General features: G+C 37.7%; 1 protein-coding gene across 3 annotated transcripts in view; it reads right to left on the bottom strand.

Annotated features, from left to right (window-relative positions):
• The window catches only part of KCNN2 (potassium calcium-activated channel subfamily N member 2), a 147100-nt gene that overhangs the window by 66438 nt on the left and 58698 nt on the right, over nt 1–21964 (bottom strand). The window contains exon 5 of one of the 3 annotated variants that reach the window (XM_055298462.2): nt 7157–7165. The exons of the other annotated variants lie outside the window; for them this stretch is intronic. Coding sequence (XP_055154437.1) covers nt 7157–7165 — 9 coding nt within the window. The remainder of the gene's footprint in view (nt 1–7156; nt 7166–21964) is intronic. 3 annotated transcript variants of the gene reach the window in all.

Raw genomic sequence — 21964 nt, 5'->3', positions numbered from 1 at the left:
TAGAAATTGTAAGAAAAAAAACAAAAAGAAATGCTAGAGATCAAAACACTGTATCAAAAATAATGTCTTGATGGGCTTATGAGTAGACAGTTTACAGAGAAGGAAAAAAAATCTCTGAGCTTGAAGATATTTCAATAGAAAGCTCCCAAACAGAAAAAAAATAGTAGTATAATTGACATGCTAAAAAGGACAGAAAGTGAAATCATATATTATGCTCAATTAATACTACAAAAATCAGAAAAAGGGCAGAAGACAAAAAAATTAACAAAAAACAGAACAAGGGCAATGAACAGAAAATAAAGAAAAATATGATAAATAATAATACAACTATACTAATAATCACTTTAAACATCAATGGTCTGAATACATCAGTCGAAAGAGGCTGTCAGTGTGAACAAAAACAAGACCCAACCATGTGCTGTCCACAAGAAACCCACTTTAATAATAAAGACACATATGAATTAAAAGTAAGGCAATAGAGAATGATATACGATGGTAATACTAATCAAAAGAAAGTTGGAGTAGCTTTATTAATTTCAGAGAAAGCAAACTTCAGAGCAAAAGAGCCTATCAGAGATAAAGAGGGGCATTACATAATGTTAAAAGGTCAATCTTCCAAGGAGGCATAACAATCCTTATTGGGTGTGGGCCTAACAACAGAGCATCAAAATATATAAAGCAAAAGCTGATACAACTGCAAGGAGAAAAGAACAAATCCACTATTACAGGTGGAGATTTCAACATCTCTCTATTAGTAATTCATAGATCCAACAGGCAGAAAATCAGTAACGACGCAGTTGAGTTGAGGACCACCATCAATCAACTGATCTAGCTGACATTTACAGAATACTTTACACAACAACAGCAGAATACACTTTCTTAAGCCCACATATTCACTAAAATAGACATGTTCTGGGCCATGAAAGATAACTTAAAAATTTTTAAAGAATAGAAATCATACAATATGTGCTCTCAGACCAAAATGGAATTAAACTAGAAATCAACAACACAAAGATAACTCGAAAATCCCAAATACCTGGACACTAAACAGTAAACTCTGAAATAGTACATGGGTCCCAGAACAATTCTCAAGAGAAATTTAAAAATATTTTAAAGTAAATGAAATTGAAAATACGATGTATCAAAACTTGTGAGATACACAAAAAGCAGTACTTGGAAGGAAATTTATAGCACTGAATACATACATTAGAAAAAAAGAAAGTTTTAAAATCAGTCATTCAAGCTTCCACCTTAGAAAATGAGAAAAAGAGAAGTTAACCCCAAAGTAAGCAAAAGGAAAAAAATTTAAAAAATTACAGCAGATATCAAAGAAGTGGAAAACAGTAAGTCAATGGAGAAAATCAGAAAAACCAAAAGCTAGTTCTTTGAAAAGATTAATAAAATGGATAAATTTCATGACAAGCAAATGAAGGAAAAAAGACAAAGATTACAAATATCAGAAATGAAAGAGGGGGCATCACTGCTGATTCCATAAGCTTTAAAGGATAGCAAAGTAATATTATGAACAACATTCTGCCCACACATTTGAAAACCTAGCTAAAATGGAAAAATTCCTTGAATGACACAATCTGCCAAAAATCACACAAGAAAAAAAAATAACCGAAGAGGCCCATATCTATTAAAGAAATCCAAAAAACTACTAATAACCTTCCAAAACAGAAAGCCCCAGGACCAGATGGGTTCACTGGTGAATTCTCCCAAACATTTAAAGAAGAAATTATACTAATTCTCTACAATGTCTCCTAGAGACAGAGGCAGGGGTGGGGGGTAAGTTTCCAACTCATCGTATAAAGCCAGGATTACCCCAATACCAAAACCAAAGAGATTATAAGGACGTAAGACTATCAACCAATATCTCTCATGAATGTAGATGCAAAAATCCTCAAAAAATGTTAGTAAGTTTACTTAAAGTACAAAACACTTTTATACCACAACTAAACAGAATTTATTCTGAGCATACAAGGCTGGTTCAACATTTGAAAATCAATGTAATCCATCAATCACATCAACAGGTTAAAAAAGAAAAATTACATAATCATATCAATAGATGCAGAAAAGGCACTTGACAAAAATCTAACACCCATTCATGGTAAAATCTACCAGAAAACTAAGAATAGAGGGGAATTTCCTCAACTTGGTAAAAAAACATCTACAAAAACCTACAGCTGTAATTACAGTTAATATCACACTTAGGAAACTAGGTGCTTTCCTGCTAAGATCAGGAACAAGGCAAGGATGTCTGTTCTCATCATTCCTATTCAACTTTGTACTGAAAGTTCTAGCTAATAAAGACAAGAAAAAATAGTACACAGATTGAGAAGGAAGAAATAAAACTATCTTTTTCACAGATAAACAATTTTCTCTGTAAATCCCAAGGAAGGGACAAGAACACTGGAACTAATAAGTAAGTACTGCAAGGTTGCAGGATACAAAGATAATATCCAAGTCTGTTACTTTTCTATGTATCAGCAACGAAATAGAATTTAAAATAAAAAACACAACACCATTTACATTAGCAGCAAATAAATGAATAATAGTTATACATCTAACAAAATATGTACAAGCTCTATGATGAACACTACGAAACACTGAGGAAAGAAATCCAGGAAGAGCTAAATAAATAAATACTCCATGTTCATAGACAGAAAAACTAACAATTGTTGAGATTTCAGTTCTTCTAACTTGATCTAAAGATTCAATGCAATCTCAACCAAAATTACAGCAAGTTATTTTGTGGATATCAACAAATTGATTCTAAAGTTTCTATGGAGAAACAAAGGAGCCAGAATAACTAACATAATTTTGAAGGAGAAGAATAAGTTTAGAGGAATAACACTATTTGACTTCAAGACTTAGTATAATGTGCCATTAATCAAGACAGTGTGGTAATAGTGAAAAAATATACAAATAGACCAATGTAACAGAATAGGCGAGGTAGAAAATACACTCATACAAGTATAATCAACTGATCATTGATACAGGCAAATCAACAGAGAGAAAGGACAGTCTTTTCCACAAACGATGCTAGAACAACAGGGCATCCACATGTTAAAAAAAAAAAAAGCGTCTAGATACAGACCTTACACCTTTCTACCCACAAAAAAACCCCAAAACCCTCAAAATGGATCATAGACTCAAATGCAAAATGCAAAACTATAAAAATCCTAGAAAATATATTAGGAGAAAATCCAGGTAAACTTGGGTTTGCCAAGAACTTTTTAGATACAACTCCAAAGAAACAATCCACGGAAGAAAACACTGATTGTGCTGGCCTTCATTAAACTTAAAAGCTTCTCTGCTGAGGACACAAAGTACAAGCCACAGACTGGGAGTATCCAAGAGATACAAAGAATACTTAAAACTCTACAATAAGAAAGTGAACAACCCGATTTAGAAAATGGGCAAAAGATCTGAACGGCACCACATTAAAGAAGATATACAGATGGCAAATGAGCAAATGAAAAGATGCGCCACATCATCTGTCATTAGGGAAACAGAAATCAAAAGAACAATGAGATACCACTACATACATACTAGAATAGCCAAAATTGATCCTTTCTATTCTTTTTAGATTTTGGCCATTCTAATAGATACACAGTGGTATCTCATTGTATTTTGATTTGTATTTACCAGTATTTGTTGTAGCAAAAACAAATGCTGATAAGGATGTGGAGAAAAGGAACTCTCATTCATTGCTGGCGGAACTACAAAATGGTATGTCACTTTGGAAAACAGTTTTTCAGTTCCTTACAAAACGAAACATATTCTTTCCACATGATCCATCAATCATGCTCCCAGGTATTAATCCAAATGACTTGAAAATTTATGTCCACTCAAAAACCTACACATGAAATGTTTGTAACAGTTATATTTATAATTGCCCAAACTTGGAAGCCACCAAGATGCCCTCTAAAGGGTAAATGAATAAACTGTAGTACATTCAGACAATGGATTATTTAGCATTAAAAAGAAAAGAGCTATCAAGCCACAAAAAGATATGGAAGAATCTTAAATGCGTATTGCTAAGTGAAAGAAGCCAATCTGAAAGGGGTACATATTCTATGAATTCAACTATATGACATGTTAAAATAAATAAAAATATGAAGACAATGAAAAGATCAGTGATTGCCAGGGGATTAAGGGGGCAGAATAGAGAAGAAAGGGATTAACAGGTAGACTGATGAGATTTTTTAGGGCACTGGATATATTCACTGCATTAAAAGATTATTTGTTGAGAAATTAAAAACCAACAAACAGAAATACATTTTTACATAATTTTCACAAAGACATTAGTATTAAAATAGAATATATCAATGAAATTATTTCATTTGATCTTTACCTGTGTTTTCAAAATGCTTTTATAATAAATATGCATACTTTTATAGATAAAAAACTAAGTTAGGCTTAAAACATGTTTTTCTAAAGAGTTCAAAACTAGTATTTTCTAGATATAAGGAATAGGATTATACTTTAGGAGATATCAACTATTCCATTAGCATAATAAGGTACTGCAAATATATCTGAATAACTAGAAATTCCCATTAAATGATGGAGCAGATTCATTTAATACTTGTCGCTTTAAGGGATTTTTATTTTTTCTATTTGTTATTAAAACACATACATTCATTATTCTAATGAGAAACTCTTCATAAAACAGAGAGTGAAATGAAAAATTATGGTCTAACAAAATTACTTTGTAAAATTGAGACCTAATACAGATTAAAGAACTATAAACTTTTCATTGAATAAATATGAAAGACATAAAGAAACAGAGGAAGAGAGAAGAATCCTTGACCAGCTGTTAAATGAACTAAAATGATACAGCTTACTCTTAACTTGAGACAGAACAGGCCCAAGGTATTAGTTTTTCTCCTTTACCTTCTCATACATATAACGCCCTTTCCTAGGAGCAAATGCCCGTTATGATGTGTTTTGATCTCGCAAAAAATAGAAGCACAGTAAATGTAAGTCTGAATTAGCACTTTTAGATTAACAGTACCAATTTATCCATAATGGATTGACTCTGTTATAATGCAGTGCTAAGAAGGCCCAAAGCCATCATTAAAATATTAAGCAGAATAAAACACTTAGCTTCCAAAGGCCTATGGGTCATTTAATTTATTCCCCACCTTATTAATAAGGCTTTCCCTTAGCATTCCATACTTATTTTCAAAGATTTTCCAAGAAAGAGATTTCCTTTATCTGGGGAAGGCGCCATTTACTGACAGCTGCAAGGAAATATTCCAGGAGAAATCAGCACATACGTGAAGAATATTCATGTATAGTGCTTTTATCACCAAATGGTGTAAACTGCTCCGGAGTACAAATTCTATAAACAAATTCTATAAACACTGGGACCAATATTAACATAACAGGACTCTAATAAACAAGAGTGGGATTGGTTTGATGGGAATTTAGAAGCCAGCCAAATACCCAAACAGCCACTTGGGCTGTCTGCGTCATCTATCACCCATTAGCTCCACCTATGGGATTGTCCCTACAGGGGCAAGTCCCACTCCCCTCAGTTGGTCCAAGGTCCTAGTGAATGTTCCTCCCTTGTCTTCTTTCTCCCCTGCAGTCTGAATACTCCCATCAAACCCACATGTCAAAAATTTTTTGTTATTCTTAGTTAGAAAACATTTCAAAGAAATGGCAAGGTTCTTAAAATACCAGGTGAGTAGAAAACTGGGAACTTGGTGAGCTAGAAGTCAGGGAAGTTCCAGGACAAGTTTGTTCTTGGAAGAGGAGAAGGTACAGGGGGAGAAGAAAACAAGTAAAGGAAACATGGTGAGTGCTGTGGCAGGACGGAGATGACTCCAGCTGCAGGTAGGTGGCTGGTGATGGGCATGTCCCCACTTGGTTCGATTTAGACGGCATCATTGAAAAGTTCCCCATTCCACAATAAGCAAACTTTTCTTGTAGTCTACAAAATGTGAAACTTTCCTTTCCTCTGTGAGTGTGTAATGCTTCATCCCATGGAACAATTCAGAAAGTTAATTTTATATGCTTCCGTTAGAGAATCTAACTAAAAGCTGAGGGAAATGATTGGAAAGATAAAACTACAATCGCAAAGGGAATCCTGTTAAGACATAATATACTATGAGCAGTCCAGGTGATTCTTTCCCCTCCTCTATATGATACCATTCAATACAAACATCTAAAAAGAACGCTCATTTGGCTGCTATTCTTCATTCTCTAACAGCAGTAAAAATGACTACAGTTTAAAAACTTAGTTCCAATGACCATAAATGTTCTAAATATTCATATTCAGCACAAATTATAAAAATGAGAGGCCTATAAAATCATCAATGAATTCTACCTTATGTTTAAAGAAGAATTATTGCTCACTCTTCACAAATACTTTCAAAAAATGGGAGAACACTTCATTTAATTAATTCTCTGAGTCAATATTAACCTGAGATTAAATCAAAGACATCATCAGAAAAAAACTATAGCCCAAAATCTTTTATGAATATGGATTTTTAAAAACTCAACAAAATACTAGCAAACAAAATTCAGCAACACATACAGGTAAAAAGAATTATACAAAATGACCAAGTGGGATTTATGACAGGAATGCAAGCTTGGATTAACATCTCAAAAACATATAAGCATTTTGACAGACACACGAAAAGTATTTGACAAAATCTACCACCCTTTGGATTTGTTCAAAGTATAATTGGGAAGTCACTGGAGGCTTGTGATTAGGAAGGTTATAGGATCTTTTTTACTTTTTTTTTTTTTTTTTTTTTGAGACAGGGTGGAGGGCAGTGGCATGATCTCGGCTTACTGCAATCTCAATGTCCTGGGCCAAGCAACCCTCCTGCCTCAGATCCCCAAGTAGCTGGGACTACAGGTATGTGCCACCATGCCCAGCTAATTTTTTTTTTTTTTTTTTTTTGTAGAGATGGGGTTTTGTCATGTTGCCCAGGCTGGTCTCAAACTCCTAAGCTCAAGTCATTCACCCACCTCGGCCTAACAAAGTACTCGGACTGCAGGTGTGAGCCACTGCACCCGGCCTTTTTTCATATTTTTTAAAAGGATCTTTGGCTGCTGGTGGGGACCTGACCATGGGAGCACAGGTGGCCACAGGGAGCCACGGTGGAAGGCAATTACAGGAGAAATGCTTGACAACCTGTTTTCCCTTAATAATGAGAATGGTGGTGACTTGGACTACAATGGCAGCTGAGGAGGTACTAAGAAGCGGTTGAATTCAGGACATAATTTTGAAGGACAGCCAACAGGATTTGCAGATAGACAAAAATTTAAAGTGAGCCTGTCAGCATGTTTGTGTGTTTTTCCTGCAGCTATGATCTGAGGTTGGGTCCAGGCAGAGCAGGTGGAGCATTTGATTTAACCAAGGCTGGTTTTTCCAGGTAGGTATGATGAAGGGAGAGGGTGCAAGGTTATTGAGGATGTGTGCAAAGGAGAGATTGTCAGTCACTATGGACCATGTAAACTAAGCTGGGAAGGTTAACAGATTGGCATTTGACACAGGGGTGTAAATGTTTTTAAAGTAGCAGGAGGTGTCCAGAAATTAGGATGCTTGAGATGAAGATTTTGAAAGTGTAGAGTTTTATTACTCAAAAAATGGTTCTTGGACCAGGAGCATCAGCATCACCTGGGCGCCTATAAAAAATGCAGAATCTCAGCCCCTACACCAGGCCTGCTATTGAATCTAACTGCATTTTCACAGGACCTCCAAGTGACTTCTATGCACAGTAAAGGTTGTGAATCACTAGTCTAGGGTAGCGCTATAGGAAAGGGTGGCTGAGGTGGAATAGAGGCCAAGAGCAAGAAAGCCAAGAACCTGGGAGTCTAGGATATGCTGTCTCTGTGGCTACTGAAAGCATCAAGAATGGTGACTGCTGAGGTGGTGAAGAGAAAGCTGGTCAATCTTCAGGCGGAGCAGGCAGGAGGAAAATACGTGGAGAACTGCGACAAGAGCATCTAAAGCATGTGTTGCAAAAGTGCTCTTTTAAGGAGCAGGGGGTCTTTTAAGGAGCAGGGAGAGAGGGTCATTGGTCTGGAAGCAGAAACCAGGAGCAAGAAAGACTCCAGAAGCACCTCCAGTGAGGAGGTAATCGAGGTGTTCTGGTGAAAACAGCCACCACCTTAGAAAGCTTCTGGACAAGCAGTGTCCTCAGAGGCAGCCAGTTTGGGTTACAGACTGTAACACTAACACACCATCTGAGCCACTGCTGTCAAGGCGCCAAAAGCATCATAGCGGGCAGGTTTTGTTTCTTTAGGTTCTCTTAATTCAAATACGCTTTGCAAATATCTGAATCTCCACACAGGAAATGCTTTAAATGCAGGCAAAAGTTTACTTACATAATGTCCGTGTGGACATGAGACAGTAATATATGCATGCAACCTCAAAGATGCATATAAGATCTTGTTGTAAAATAAAAATGATACAAAGTCTTTACATAATGACTTTCAAGACTTTTAATAAACCCTTATATAGAATTTTAAAAATATTAACTTATTTGAATCTTTGTGGCACCCATATGAGGTAGGTACTACGGTAGCCCTGCTTTGCAGATGAGTACATAGAGGGACAGGAGTCTGGGAAAGTTCCACAAAATCTCAAAGCTGGTAGGCAGCAGGGCTGGGATCAAAGTCAGGCTGTCCAGCTCCAGGACAGGGGCTATGCTGTTTGCCATTGGCTGCCTCTCTTCCACTCCATATAGAAAAGTTGCTTTGAAAAAAAAATACAAAACTTTTTTTTTTATTTTATTTTTATCACTCAAGAGGCTTTTTGGACACAAGAAACCTTAAACAAATTATGTTTACTTCCAAGGTAGACCTATCTCAACTTCATTCCAGACAGACAGGAAATCAATCTTATTTTTAAAGAGCCTTAGAAAAGTCCACATCATTTCTTCCCTTAATAACTGGTTCAAATGTCAAAGACTTCCAACTACCAAGATATTCCTTCTTACACTTAACGTGAATGAAACATTGCAGTTGCAATTTAAGCCTATTTTCCTTTTGCAGTTCGAAGACCAGCCTGCAAGACCTTGAAATTTTAAATCTATATCATTTCAGCAACACTTTCCTCCTTCCTTTTTTTTTCCTTTCACATTCTAGAAATTTCCTGTGGCTGAATCATCATATTCATTAGACTATGTCTAAAACTCACTAACTGTGATTTCCCTCCTTTTCTTAACTTGGAGGATCAGCAGGCAGGAACATCACAAGGTATGGTAGGAGCATCATTATGTGACTTCAAGGGAAAAATAAACCTCCATGGTGAGGCTTTGAGGACAAGCTCCAAGGAGACGTGCTGTTCTTAGGCCTCGTTCTCAGTAAACACAACCCAGAGATCCTGGTTAAGTATGTATACATGGAGAATGGTGCTGTAGGCCCAAGATTCTTTGCCAGTGGCAAACAGTCACCTCCACCTGTGTCATTACACTAGCAATGACAAGAACCCATGCAGTAATCACAGTAATATAATGATAAGAATTTAGCAGCTTCTAGGTTTGGGTACATTGAGTGTCTCAGGGACTAAGAAGTTATGAATTACCAGAAGAAAGCAAGTGTGTGCGATGACCTGCCCATGTGGATTAAAGCCTATGCCAATGTCACAGGCCAAAAGCGTGCACAGGGTTCTTAAATTTACAATGTAATATCTTTTGGAGTACCTGAAATTCCTTAAAAAATTTGAATATCCACCTTAGCTATCAAAGAAATAAGTAAAATGAATTTAGCACAGCACCATTCCAAGACGCTCATCTGCATAACGCAATGGACTGCTTAGAAACATGGTGAGCATAACCCTGTCTACTTCCCCAGTGCCTCCATTAATGTTTGGTTAAACTTTATGCACATATTATATAACCTCAAACTCCCTAAAGCCTGCACATCTGACTCCTACCAGGCCAGCCAACAAAGTCAGCTAATAGGTTAACACTGCATTGGGTCTTTATGGTCAGCCAAGCCTGCAGAGCCCAGCCGGCCGCATCACTTACCTGCCAGGTAACCTGATCGCGACCTTAACTCTCTAAACCTCAGACCCTCTAGCACAGATATTAGGATAATCTGGATTTCTTGACTTGTTTTTTTTTTTTTCATTTTCACTCCTCTGAGAAGACTTTTTAGACACTTGTTTCCCTAATTGCCCTCCATGACATTCTAACACCACAGGATACTAATAGGTCTGATTTGGTATTTATATTTTAGACGTAAAAAGTAAAATTTCTTCACCACTCCCCACCCAGAACCAGTGTCTGCCCCCTTATGTGCAATATCACCCTGGAATGAATGAGATAATGCATCTGTTTTTCAAAGTAGCTCGGAAAAGAGTTAATGAGCACTAGTAGGCACCAGACATAGTCTGGATCTTTTATGCCTTGGAGCTGATATCTGACTGGTTTACAGAAATACATGTGTGCATCCCTGAGAACATGACAACAGTTACCCGTTATTATAATGCATTGCTGTACTACACATTACTTGATTGTGCAAAATAATGCATATGGATCAACAAAACACGATCACCACACTAAAGATACATCTCCAGAGTGCCTCCTGACACCCGCCAAATCATTGCAACATCACAAAGGCACAGAAGTTCGGGCTGGAAAAAAACCAACTAGCTAGTCTACCTCTTTCATTTTGCAAATTAATTAGTAAACCAGGTCCACTTTTCAATTTGAGTGTGTGTGTTTTTTACTTCAGTTCTCAGGAAGGAAGGCTACGATAAAGCTACAAGCATATTTAGGATGTTAACAGGCAGAATCTCCAGCTAAACCATTTATAAACATGTTTATGTCCTTCTTAAAATGTTAAACTTTAATGAAGGAAAGACAAATCATAAAAAATTAAACCGTGCTTTACCTTGATGATATATAGTTCAAGATTAATTTTTAAAAATTCTTGTGTAAGAGACTTACACATGTAGAAATATCGAGGAAACAAGCCTTACTCGTTTTTACACAGTTCCTTATTTCTGAACTTTTCAATGAAGTATGGAGCTACAGAAACTAAAGAAATGAAAGCTTGCATATATAGTCATATACAAGCATTTCACGGACATAACTGAAGGGAATGTTACCCTCTGTTTTTTTCCCCGCAAATCAAAGTTCAAGGTTAGTCGTTCTTAAATGAAAAATAATTAAATCCTTGTTTTCCAGTTGCTTTTAGGAAAAAATCTTGTTTCCTAATTTTTACAGAGGCTGAATGAGTTCACAGAAAACTCATTCTCATAGCATTGCAAGTCATTTCCTCCCTATGAGAAAGAACGCAAAACCCTGCCCCAAGGGGCGAAAAGACAGAACATATTGCTGCTAGGACAATAAAGAGGGAGCACAGAGCAGGAAAGGAGACCTATCTTTCAGGGCTGAACAGATGCTATTGTTAGAGAGAACATACAATCCAGGCCGCCCAAGAACGTGTCTCTTGGAGCTGCCAATGGTATGTAAGCAGCAGGGGCAGAAAGAAATGACAAGTACTCAGAGGCTGTGACGGGTCGCTTGGTGTATCAGCTTCTGTAACTTCACATGAGGGAGGCAGGGAGAAAGTTCAAACACTGCCCACATTCACACATGCACCTCGAGTTCAGCTGTGATTCAAATGTTTTTAGAAAATAAATGTCTTACCACTAGTTTTTCTTAGTAACATCAACTGTGCTGCCAGTCTAGGCTACCTCTAGCAGAAAGCATGCACTCATCAGGCAGATAACGGGCTAAACCAGACAGGGCAGGTAACTCTTGGGGAGGATGGAGAAGAGTGAGGCAATCAGTGTTTGCTACTTTAATCCTGCTCCCCTGTCTACCTCCTCACCTCTGTTGAGCTCAAATTTCCCCTGGACTAGATATAGGGCACGCTTTTTTTATATATTTGTTTTTGAATGCATACTAAAACCCCCAAATCCTGTGAGGTTTGAGATCTGAGCTGGGGCTGCAGGTAGCTTCGGCCTCACCCCTCTCAGACAGCAGCAAAAGAGTTATCCTCAAGCCCACTATCTGATGTACTTCATTGACTTATCAGCGCTTCATGGATCAGTTACGGTGTGCAGAGCATTGGGCAAGGCCCTATGATTTATCTACATAAGAGTCAGTGGAATTCAGTGGAATGTAAATAACCTGCCAGTGTACTCTCCCTGGACCTAGAATAGAGCCTGGCATCAAGCAAGCACTCAATATGCAGCTGACAGATGGTTAAACGAAGCAATGCATGAATGAGAAGTGGACTCTGCATTAGGGAGCTTATTGTCAGGTAGATCCAACATAATTCCAGATCGACAGCAAGGAGAGATTCTTAAGGAGGTTACAATGAGTGTTTTGGAGCTCTGGAGACGAAACACAATGCATTTAAAAATTAAAATGTTCCAAACATCTTAAACAGAAGGAACCTCATATTTGCATCAAGTAAACTCTGGTGCCATGAAACAAGGCATCAGCCTGATTCTTACTTCTTGTTCTGATAAGACTGGGAGCTGCAGGGTCATGGGTAAACCAAGAAATTCAGGTTTAACCAGCCAGTAAAGGCACAACTATTATTATTATTTCCTCTGAGGGAATTTGTATATATTTAAAAATAAAATAAATTGGCCCAAGAACGTAACAGGTTTTTTCAGGAGTTGGTACATGCATTCTTTAAGATTTCAAGCATGGCTTGAATGACCCTTTGTGTGGTTGATAGGATTCAAGAATTAAATTAATAGTTGAACAAGGTAACCTTGAAAATCCCTCCCATCCATAACTTCCAAAATCCTGTGACTCTGACGCAGAGAATGTGTGCATTTTGTGACTGCTGGTGTAGGTCCTGTGGAATTAGCAATGTGGGACCCTTCAGACACGCAGGAGAATCATACTATATTAGCTTCTAGCTGAATTTCCATAGTAATTGCCATGTGAATTGGAAGTTGCAGTATTTTGGGATTTATGCAGAATCTGTAATATTTAAAAGCATGATAGTTAAGCCCCTTATTCACACCATGGCCTTGGGTAGAACAAATTGTAGTATCCCTCATTTACTGAATTTAGAATTTTCATCATTTCTTCACCAGGCTTGCCTTTCATACATAACTGTATCTTTCATTTCACAGATGCCAAGGGCCATTTGATGTGAATTCTCTTAACTTCCCTTTCTGTGACTTGAGCCTTGATGTATTTGTCCTTTCTTTCTCCCCCGTTATATAAACAACGTCTTTAGATGGAGGTATACCCAGGCTTGTCTTGACCACCTTCTTCTCTTCTGCCTTTCAACATCTGGGCATCTACAAGATAAAATCCATCATTGCCCCTTCTTCAACTCTCTCCTCCTGTGTTCAGTATATATTGTAAGCACCTACTACATTTGCTACTTCACATACGTTAGAAATCTTAGATTCCTCTTCAAACTTTCTCTCTGGCCTCTGTCTGGGTCACTTGGTCCTCCTCTCTCAGTACTGAATGTTAAAGGATCCACCCTTTAATGGAGACCCCTCCCCACTAGCCTGGCTACATGACAGCCTCTCAGCTGGCTTTCCTGTTTCCAGTGCCTGGCCTCTCCCAACTGCCCTTTACAATGCTGCCAGGGTTTTCCTTCTAAAATATGAGCAGCATTTGTATTACTCAGATACCTAAAACACTTTAGGCCTGCTCTAGTGTCTCTAGCTGAGTTTCTGAAGGCATAAGATGTAGGCAGTGGCACAGGCCAAATTTTTAGGAGGTACTTGAGATGAATTTCAGTAGTATAGAGCCTCAAGATTTAAAAATACAGTATCTCTTAGGAATTTATTTTCATTTTGATCCTCTTTTGATTCTTTCAGTATAGCTAAGAAAAGGTGTCAGTTTAGTGCTCATAGGTCAGGATCATGCTTCTGATGTGTGCTCATCTCCCTTTTTAACAAGCCTGCAGGTTCAGCTCAGAGCATTAGTGAAGGAACAGTGTCAAATTCAAATGTTGTAAGTGTTTGGTTTTTTGAATTTATTCAGAGCAAGTAATACAGGATTATTATCCATAGTTATAGTAAGTCAAAGTATTTAAGAAAAATGTCAATGTAATAAACGTTCTAATAAATAATAACGCCACTGGCATAAACATCACTAAGAAAGAATTTGGGAACATACCTATGGACTAAAATCCAGACTCCATATTTTCCCATGCATCAGTTCCAATTTAGCTTAATTTCCAACTGCAACCCTTCTTCATAAATTCTTCACTTAGACACAGATACTTCTCTGACCCTTGAAACTGCCCTGCACCTTCCCTTTCTCCATGCCTGTATTTATGCTGTTCCTTCTGTCTGGGATATCCTGCCTCACTTTTTGGCCTTTTGAAATTGGATTTATTCTGAAGCCTCAAATCAAGTTTTCTTTCCAGAAAGTCTTCCCCTGAGTTTTGAAATTATGATTTAATGACCTGTTTGCTTGTCCCTTGATTATAGTGATTGCTTCTCTCTCAAAGGACAGTTTGTTTACACATGCATACACCTATTATACTGTAAGCTCCTACAGGGCAAACACTATGCCATTTTTTATATTTATGGTCCCCACGACCAAGTAGAAATGCCAATATATATATCTGTAAATAAGATAATGGGTAAGAAATTTTATATCTCTTTTCATTGCCTGCCCCTGGACCTGTTTGCAGGGTTTTCTTTTCCACTCCTAATAAATGAATATCTTTAGAAATGGGTCTTAATATAAATAAGGGCAAATCTAACTTACTGATTGCAATGCAGCTTATGAAACACTTCCTAAGTCCCTGGAGAAGTTAGATTTTGATTAGCCTCTTTATTTAAGCTCATATGCTACCATTCTGTTTTTCTTCTTGTGTCTTTTTTGGGGGGTGTGGGGGTGAGTGGGAACCTATATTCCAATTTAATTAAATCTGAGGACATGATGAGGAATGAACCTTAAAAATCAGCAAAATATCAAAAATTAGCCCGATTCTCTTATCCAACAACTATTTTCTGATCACTGGTTCTGTTCCAGGTTTCGGGCACAGGGAAAATAAGAGCTATCATCCCTGCCCTCAAGGAGTCAAGCTGTGAATCAGTGGTATAATACTCCATGAAAATTTGGGAAAATATCCCTTGTTTTACTTCAGGTAATGCTTAACAGACAATGCATTAATTGAACACCAGCTTTGTGCCAGCTTATGTGCTGGGAGATGTGGATACTTCTATGTTTTAACTTTATTTGCCACATAACATGAATTGTAACTTTTACCTTCAAAGACTGTATCTGGCCAAAGAATAGCCCCGAGGCTGATAAAACTTATTTTAAAAGTGCTAATCATTTGTCTGGCAACAGGACAACCAACTTCAACAGAATGTGCTGTCTGAGAAATTCCAGTCAGATTAGTGTCAGTCATCTATGAGTCTCTGACAATGGTCTGCCCACATTAGCTCAAAGAAAATAGCCCACAGCTGTACACAAAGCAAATCCAGGAGACCACATGGTCAGACTTACTGAAGGGTATTTAAAAGATGACACTTAAATAATATATGATCCTGTTTTTTTAATTTTGTTTTATTTTGGAATGCCTAGCCATTTGTAATCCATAACAGACTTGTGCATTCAGTCTTTTTTCTCTTTTTAGGGAAGAGTAATTGTCTTAGTCTGTTTGAGCTGCTATATCAGAATACCATAAGCTGACTGGCTTATATAAAACAGACATTTATTTCTCACAATTCTGAAGGCTGAGAAGTCCAAGATCAATACACAGGAAGATTTAGTGTCGGGTGAGGGCCCATTTCATGGTTCACAGACAATCACCTTCTCTCTGTGTCCTCACAGGGCCATGGGCTAGGGAACTCTCTGGGGTCTCTTTTTATAAGAACACTAATCCCATTCATGAGGGCTCCACCCTCATGACCCAATCATCTACGAAAGCCCCCAGTTTCAAATATCATCACACTGGAAATTAGGTTTCAACGTGAATTTTGGGGGAACATAAAAATTTAATCTATAGCAGTAAGACATGTCTAAAATAGCCCCCTTGATTTGAGACACCTCCTGTAGCAGCACAAGTTCTCTTTCTGATTGACTCACATTCTCTCTTTGTGCCTAGCAGTGATGTTGGAAAAAACTAATTAGCAGAATGGTTTTGGTAGAATACCAGTGATTACTGATATAAAAAACTGGGAAACATAAGGGTGGTTCAAATACCTTGGCTTCTTACAAAAAAGACCAAAAAGATTAACTTGAATGTGAATCAAGGTGGCCAAATTACAGATACATTCTTTTTAATTTATGGCCAGGTGCGGTGGCTCATGCCTATAATCATGCCCGTAAACACTTTGGGAGGCCGAGGCGGGCGGATAACCTGAGGTCAGGAGTTCGAGACCCACCTGGACAACATGGTGAAACCCTGTCTCTACTAAAAATACAAAAATTAGCCGGGCATGGTGGCGGGTGCCTGTAATCCCAGCTACTCAGGAGGCTGAGGCAACAGAATCACTTGAACCTGGGAAGCAGAGGTTGCAGTGAGCCCAGATCATGCCATTGCACTCCAGCCTGGGTAACAAGAGCAAAATTCCATCTCAAAAAATAAAACAAAACAAAAAAAACAGATGTTGGGGAGGTTGCAGAGAAAAGGGAATACTTATACACTTCTGGTAGGAATATGAATTAGGCAGGCAGATCACCTGAGGTCAGGAGTTCGAGACCAGTGTGGCCAACATGGTGAAACCCCATTTCTACTAAAAATACAAAAATTAGCCGGGCATGGTGGCAGGCGCCTGTAATCCCAGCTATTCGGGAGGCTAAGGCAGGATAATCACTTGAACCCAAGAGGTGGGGGTTGCAGTGAACTGGGATCGCGCCACTGCATTCTAGCTTGGGCGACAGAGCGAGACTCTGTCTCAAAATATTTAAAAAGTAAAATTAATTAATTAATTAATTAAATTTATTTTAACACTTAACCAACATGTTGGCTTTTTTTGTTTTTGTAAAATTTCATGTATGTTGGTTCACTAAAAACAGTATGTCAGGATTTATTCCTTCCTAGCAAAGACCATTATATGAAAAGGAAACATATACTAAAATCAAGAATATCCAAGGCTATGTGCAAAATAGATCGAAAAGTAGCTAAGACAAATTAGGCTGTATTGGAAAGGTACAAAAATCTGCAGCATTCAAGAAATCAACTTGTTTTGCCAAAGAATCACCACTGCAATTTTTAGTCATATCTCAAACTGTCTTAAATATGAAAAATACAGCCATCAAAAATAATGTGGAAGGGGAATATTATTTTTACTTAGCTTGAAAATTGCCTTAAAATGATAGTCCTTTGGCCCACAGCAGGCCCAGCCAAAATGAGCCAGACCTATAGCCTGTCTGAAGGATCAAACAGCATGAAGACGTGGGGAAAGGAAAGCTACAATCTGAATATAATATGGAATTCTTATCATGCCATTAAAGTTCCGGATTGCCTATAAAACATGTTCTGTGAATGTTTTCTTAATTTAAGGTAAAAATGTTATCACAACCATGACACTGTCTCTGATATCTGGTATTTTAGACAAATTATAGCGTCTTCCTTTATACTCTTCTAAGGAATGAACATTGTTTATGGAAAAGGTAGTATTGCTTAAGAGAGATAGCAGGCAAACTTCATAAGAGGTCTTAGTAGAGATTCCTATAAGAAAATCAAACAGGAATTATTTTAATCTTTTGCTGGTCAATTTCTCCCATGTTAAGTAACATAGGCTTTACTTGGCAGAAGCAGTCCTGTATTTGGAAGCAGAGACCAGGGGACAAAGGCAATCACGGTATTTTATTACAGTACTCCACTAAACAGTAGCAAAAAAGTTATTTTATCCTTATAATTGCCCTAAGAATAACTTGCCTGGAGCTACTGCTTTTTGCATAGCTCAGTTTACATGCTTGCAGAGAGATATATTGCAAAAAGACTTTACATTATTTCCCTAGTCAAAGGAAAGGCATGCTGCCAATGTCCAATGACTACGTTTTGGAGGCTTCTGTTCCAAGTCCATCCCAAGACCTGCTCCTCCACAGCTTTCAGATTCGATTTCTTAATGACTCACTGTTGTACTGATGTTACCCAAGGTCAATGAAGGTAAAATCTAGGAGACCAGATTCCTCAAGAGATCAGAGCAATTCTTTCATATCTTACTGCATTCTCTGTAGATGAATGGAGAAGGCAGCTTTGTTTTGAGACAGGGTCTCACTATGTTTCCCAGGCTGGAGTATAGCCTCGTGATCATAGCTCATTGCAGCCTCAAACTCCTGGGCTCAAGGGACCCTGCTGCCTCAGCCTCTTAAGTATTTGGGCCTGGAGGCACATGCCACCACATCTGGCTAATTTTTATTTTTTTTTACTTTTGCAGAGATGGGAGTCTCACTATGTTGCCCAGGCTGGTCTTGAATTCCTTGCCTAAAGCAATTCTCCCACCTTGGCCTCCCAGTTGCTGGGATAACAGGCATGAGCCACTGCACAGGCCAATAAGGTAGTTTTTATTTACTATATGTAAAAATAAATTACTCATGCATCTAGCTAGTACTAGTCAGAAAGACTTGGGTTACTGAGTATGGTACTTGCACCTACCATCACTGGCAGTAATGTTAATGTTTGATCATTGGTACCAAAAGTAGTTTATATTTAGTCCTAAAGATATTATAGTGATTATTTGGTAGGGGGTGGTGCCTCCAGATTTAAGCTATAACAAATACAAATCCATCGTCTGACCCCAAAGTAAAAATTTTTAAATGCTTTGTAATTTAAAATATCACACTGTGCTTAAAACAAATTTGACAAAATGATACTACTTTAGATAAGAGGTTGGCAAACCTGTTCAGCATAAGGCTAGGTAATAAATATTTTAGGCTTTGTAGATTACAAATAATCTCTATCACATAATCTCTTTTTCCCCAAACAATTAAAAAATGTGAAAACTATTCTTAGCTCATAGGCTTTACAAAAACAAGTGGTGGGCCAGATTTGGCCCAAGGGCCATGGTTTACCAACCCCTGCTTTAACTAGTGCACCACACTAAAAAGAATATTTTCATTTTCTTAATCCTTGCTGCTATTTTTCCCTACAAAACATTATCAATAAGAAGCACAAATTAAGACAAAGTCTAAACCAGATAAAATCTCTAATACAAAGTAAAACTGGATAAAGAGCAATGAAAAAAATTATGTTCTCTTTCAAATTTAGTCTACTCAGGCACATTCAGTTATGTGATTACTTGAAGATATGCTTGTATGAGGGAGTGAAACGTGAGGGTTTAAAACTCGTGATCCTTTTTTTCCCAGAGGCAGTGGTGGGGATTAGCAGAAGTTCTGCAGACCTCAGTGAGCAGCATTTGCAGAGTGCATTTCCAAAAGGAACAATTCTAGATTGCTATTCCTATTAGTGGGGCTTTCAGGAAATACCCAAGAAATTAAATGCACAGCAGGACCTAAGTTGAGTGGCAGTGATCTTAGCACATGGACAGTTTCATGAAAGGAAAGTTGAAATGCTGCTTTAAGGTTACTCACAACAGTCACAAAAACTTTGGAGCTCTGTCACTACTGTTGCCTCAGAACAGGGTTCCCTGGCTTGCCACTGCTCCTCTACTCCCCACTAGCCCCACTCGCCCCATTGCAAATCTCACACAATGATGGCAGCTGCACAGTTGTTGAGAGCCCGTAAGGCAACAACCAAGATAAAAGATGAAGAAAACTCTGTCTGAAGTCTGTGTGCTCCAGCAGAGTAAATGGAAATACTTCCAGGGTGAACACACAGAAGGGTTTCAAGCAGTGCTGAACCATGCCTGTCACGTTTCTGTGAAGCCCTCCTCCTGTCAGTCCAGCACATAAGGAAGGCTTCAGATTTCCAAGACCAATTTGTCTGCAGTCTTTCAGATATTCAGTAAGTGCTATTTTTGCTCCTGAATCACATAAATTTTAAGTTAATGCAGATTTCCTTATTAACCTTTGTTAATTTACTAAATGGTAAAACCTTAATTACTTGCAAATGAACCAGATAAAGATGTAATACTTTTTTTCACATTTAATATATAATATTCCCATTAGTAATCCTCTTCATAACGGCCCATTGTAGGGTTAAATTTCAACACTTTAAGTCACTCATTAAGTGTTAATTATCATTCTTCTATTGTTATAACTGATAGGTACACATCTGTGCAGAAACATTTACCCCTCAAGTCCTCATGGAATGACAGCAGTTGGTGTTCCTCTTGGCCTGATAAGATTAGACGACTTGTAAGGTTTTATCTGACCCAGATATTAAAGGGCTCTGGGCTCTATGGCTATTCAGATGGTATCAAATACACCTTTTACCATTGAGGAGCTTGATTCAGATAAGGCTTTTGTACCCCCATTTTTACATGGTATAGAATACCATAAGCACTTAATGAACACCTTTAACCCGCAGGGAACTCATCTCCTAACCTAATCAGAGCCAGACAAAAGTTTTAAGCAACTACATCACTGACTACTGACTACAACAGTCCCCCTGGTTCTTTTCCTGATCACATCAAAACTGTCTAATGTGGCACCTTCATCCCTTTTACCACCCAACTATCTATCAGGCACCTACATCACAATAAATGCCAGTGACCTTGGTAGGGCTGCAAGAACAGAGATCTAGATGATACAGTCGGTGAATGATGGTTAAGAGGAGGAACAAAAGGTATCAGTGTGATATTTCAAAAATGGAATCTTTAAATAGGGATAAAAAACCTAGCAGAGTGGCTTCTCACTTCACACCGACACCTCCAAACTTCTCAGAACCCATCTTAAAAGCAAAACAAAATAAAACAAAACAACAAAAACACCTTACTAAAAATAGTAGAAAGCACAGTAGGCAGATTATCACAACAACAATAAATATAAGAATACTCATTCCCTTCCAGACATGTAGTAAGCCAGAAATTCTAAGGGCTGGTCACCATTAAATTAGATTACAACTAATGACTAAAGCTGATCTTTTTATATTGGGTATTTCATTTGATAACATTATGTCCTCTGGGACAAAAACAGATTAATATTTAAACCAGATTAAAATTACTGATCTTTGTCTACTGGATGTTTCATTTCGTAAGATGCCCTCTGGCATAAAAGGTATTATTCCAAATAATACCAAATGGGCCTTTAAGATGATTCTCCACCTATGCCTAGTATAAACTAGTTTTGTTCAAAAACAGTTTATAATTACTAATATGCTCCATCACAACCATTTCTTTAAAGCAAGAAAGTCACTAAATTTAATTTTCCCCACGATCACTGACATAAAAGATATTTTCTGCTAATAAATTGGTTCTGAATAATATGTGCCTTACTTTGTGGCTTTCATATTCACAAATCATGATTCTTACATGAAGTTTTATATGAAGTTCTAAAACCACAACATTAAATACCAAAAGTCTCTAAAATTTTTAAATTATATCTTCTGTTAGAATATTACATACAATTTAATAAACTGAAACAGTATATTTTATATGACACAGGAAGCTTTTAGAAGACTAAACCATGAGCAGAGACGTGAAAGCAAAGATATTAGACAGTAGTCACTCAAACAGCTTTTGCTCCTGCAGTACTGAGAATATCATATGTCAAAATCAATTGCCACATCCCTATGAGCTTTACTATAATATCCTGTGACTGTGATACAAAGCACAGTACAAAGAACAGTCACACAGTGATCATTTGGTCAAGCAGCCCATGGCTAGAGCATCGTCCTTCCAAAGTCATGACTGTGGATGGTTATAAAACCCAGCAAGGTCACCTAAAAGGGAGGAAGGAGCTTGGTTTTTCACAATGTCTAGCTGCATCCCTAAAACGGGGTCAGACACATTACAAATGTTTGCTTTTGGTCATGAATAATGCTGTGGATCAATCAAGAACTGGAAAGACTTTTTAAGCAGGATTGAAAAACAGTCTTTTTTTGCTCTTTCCTCTGTTTGCTGTTACTAGAAAATAGTGGTTACTAGAAAAGAAAGACTTCAGGGTAGGAAAAGGGCAGCAAGAAGAGG

Source organism: Symphalangus syndactylus, chromosome 11, assembly GCF_028878055.3.
Source record: "Symphalangus syndactylus isolate Jambi chromosome 11, NHGRI_mSymSyn1-v2.1_pri, whole genome shotgun sequence".
Taxonomy (NCBI): Eukaryota; Metazoa; Chordata; class Mammalia; order Primates; family Hylobatidae; genus Symphalangus; species Symphalangus syndactylus.
The sequence above is the reverse complement of the archived record's forward strand: the minus strand, read 5'-3'. Positions and strand labels throughout refer to the sequence as shown.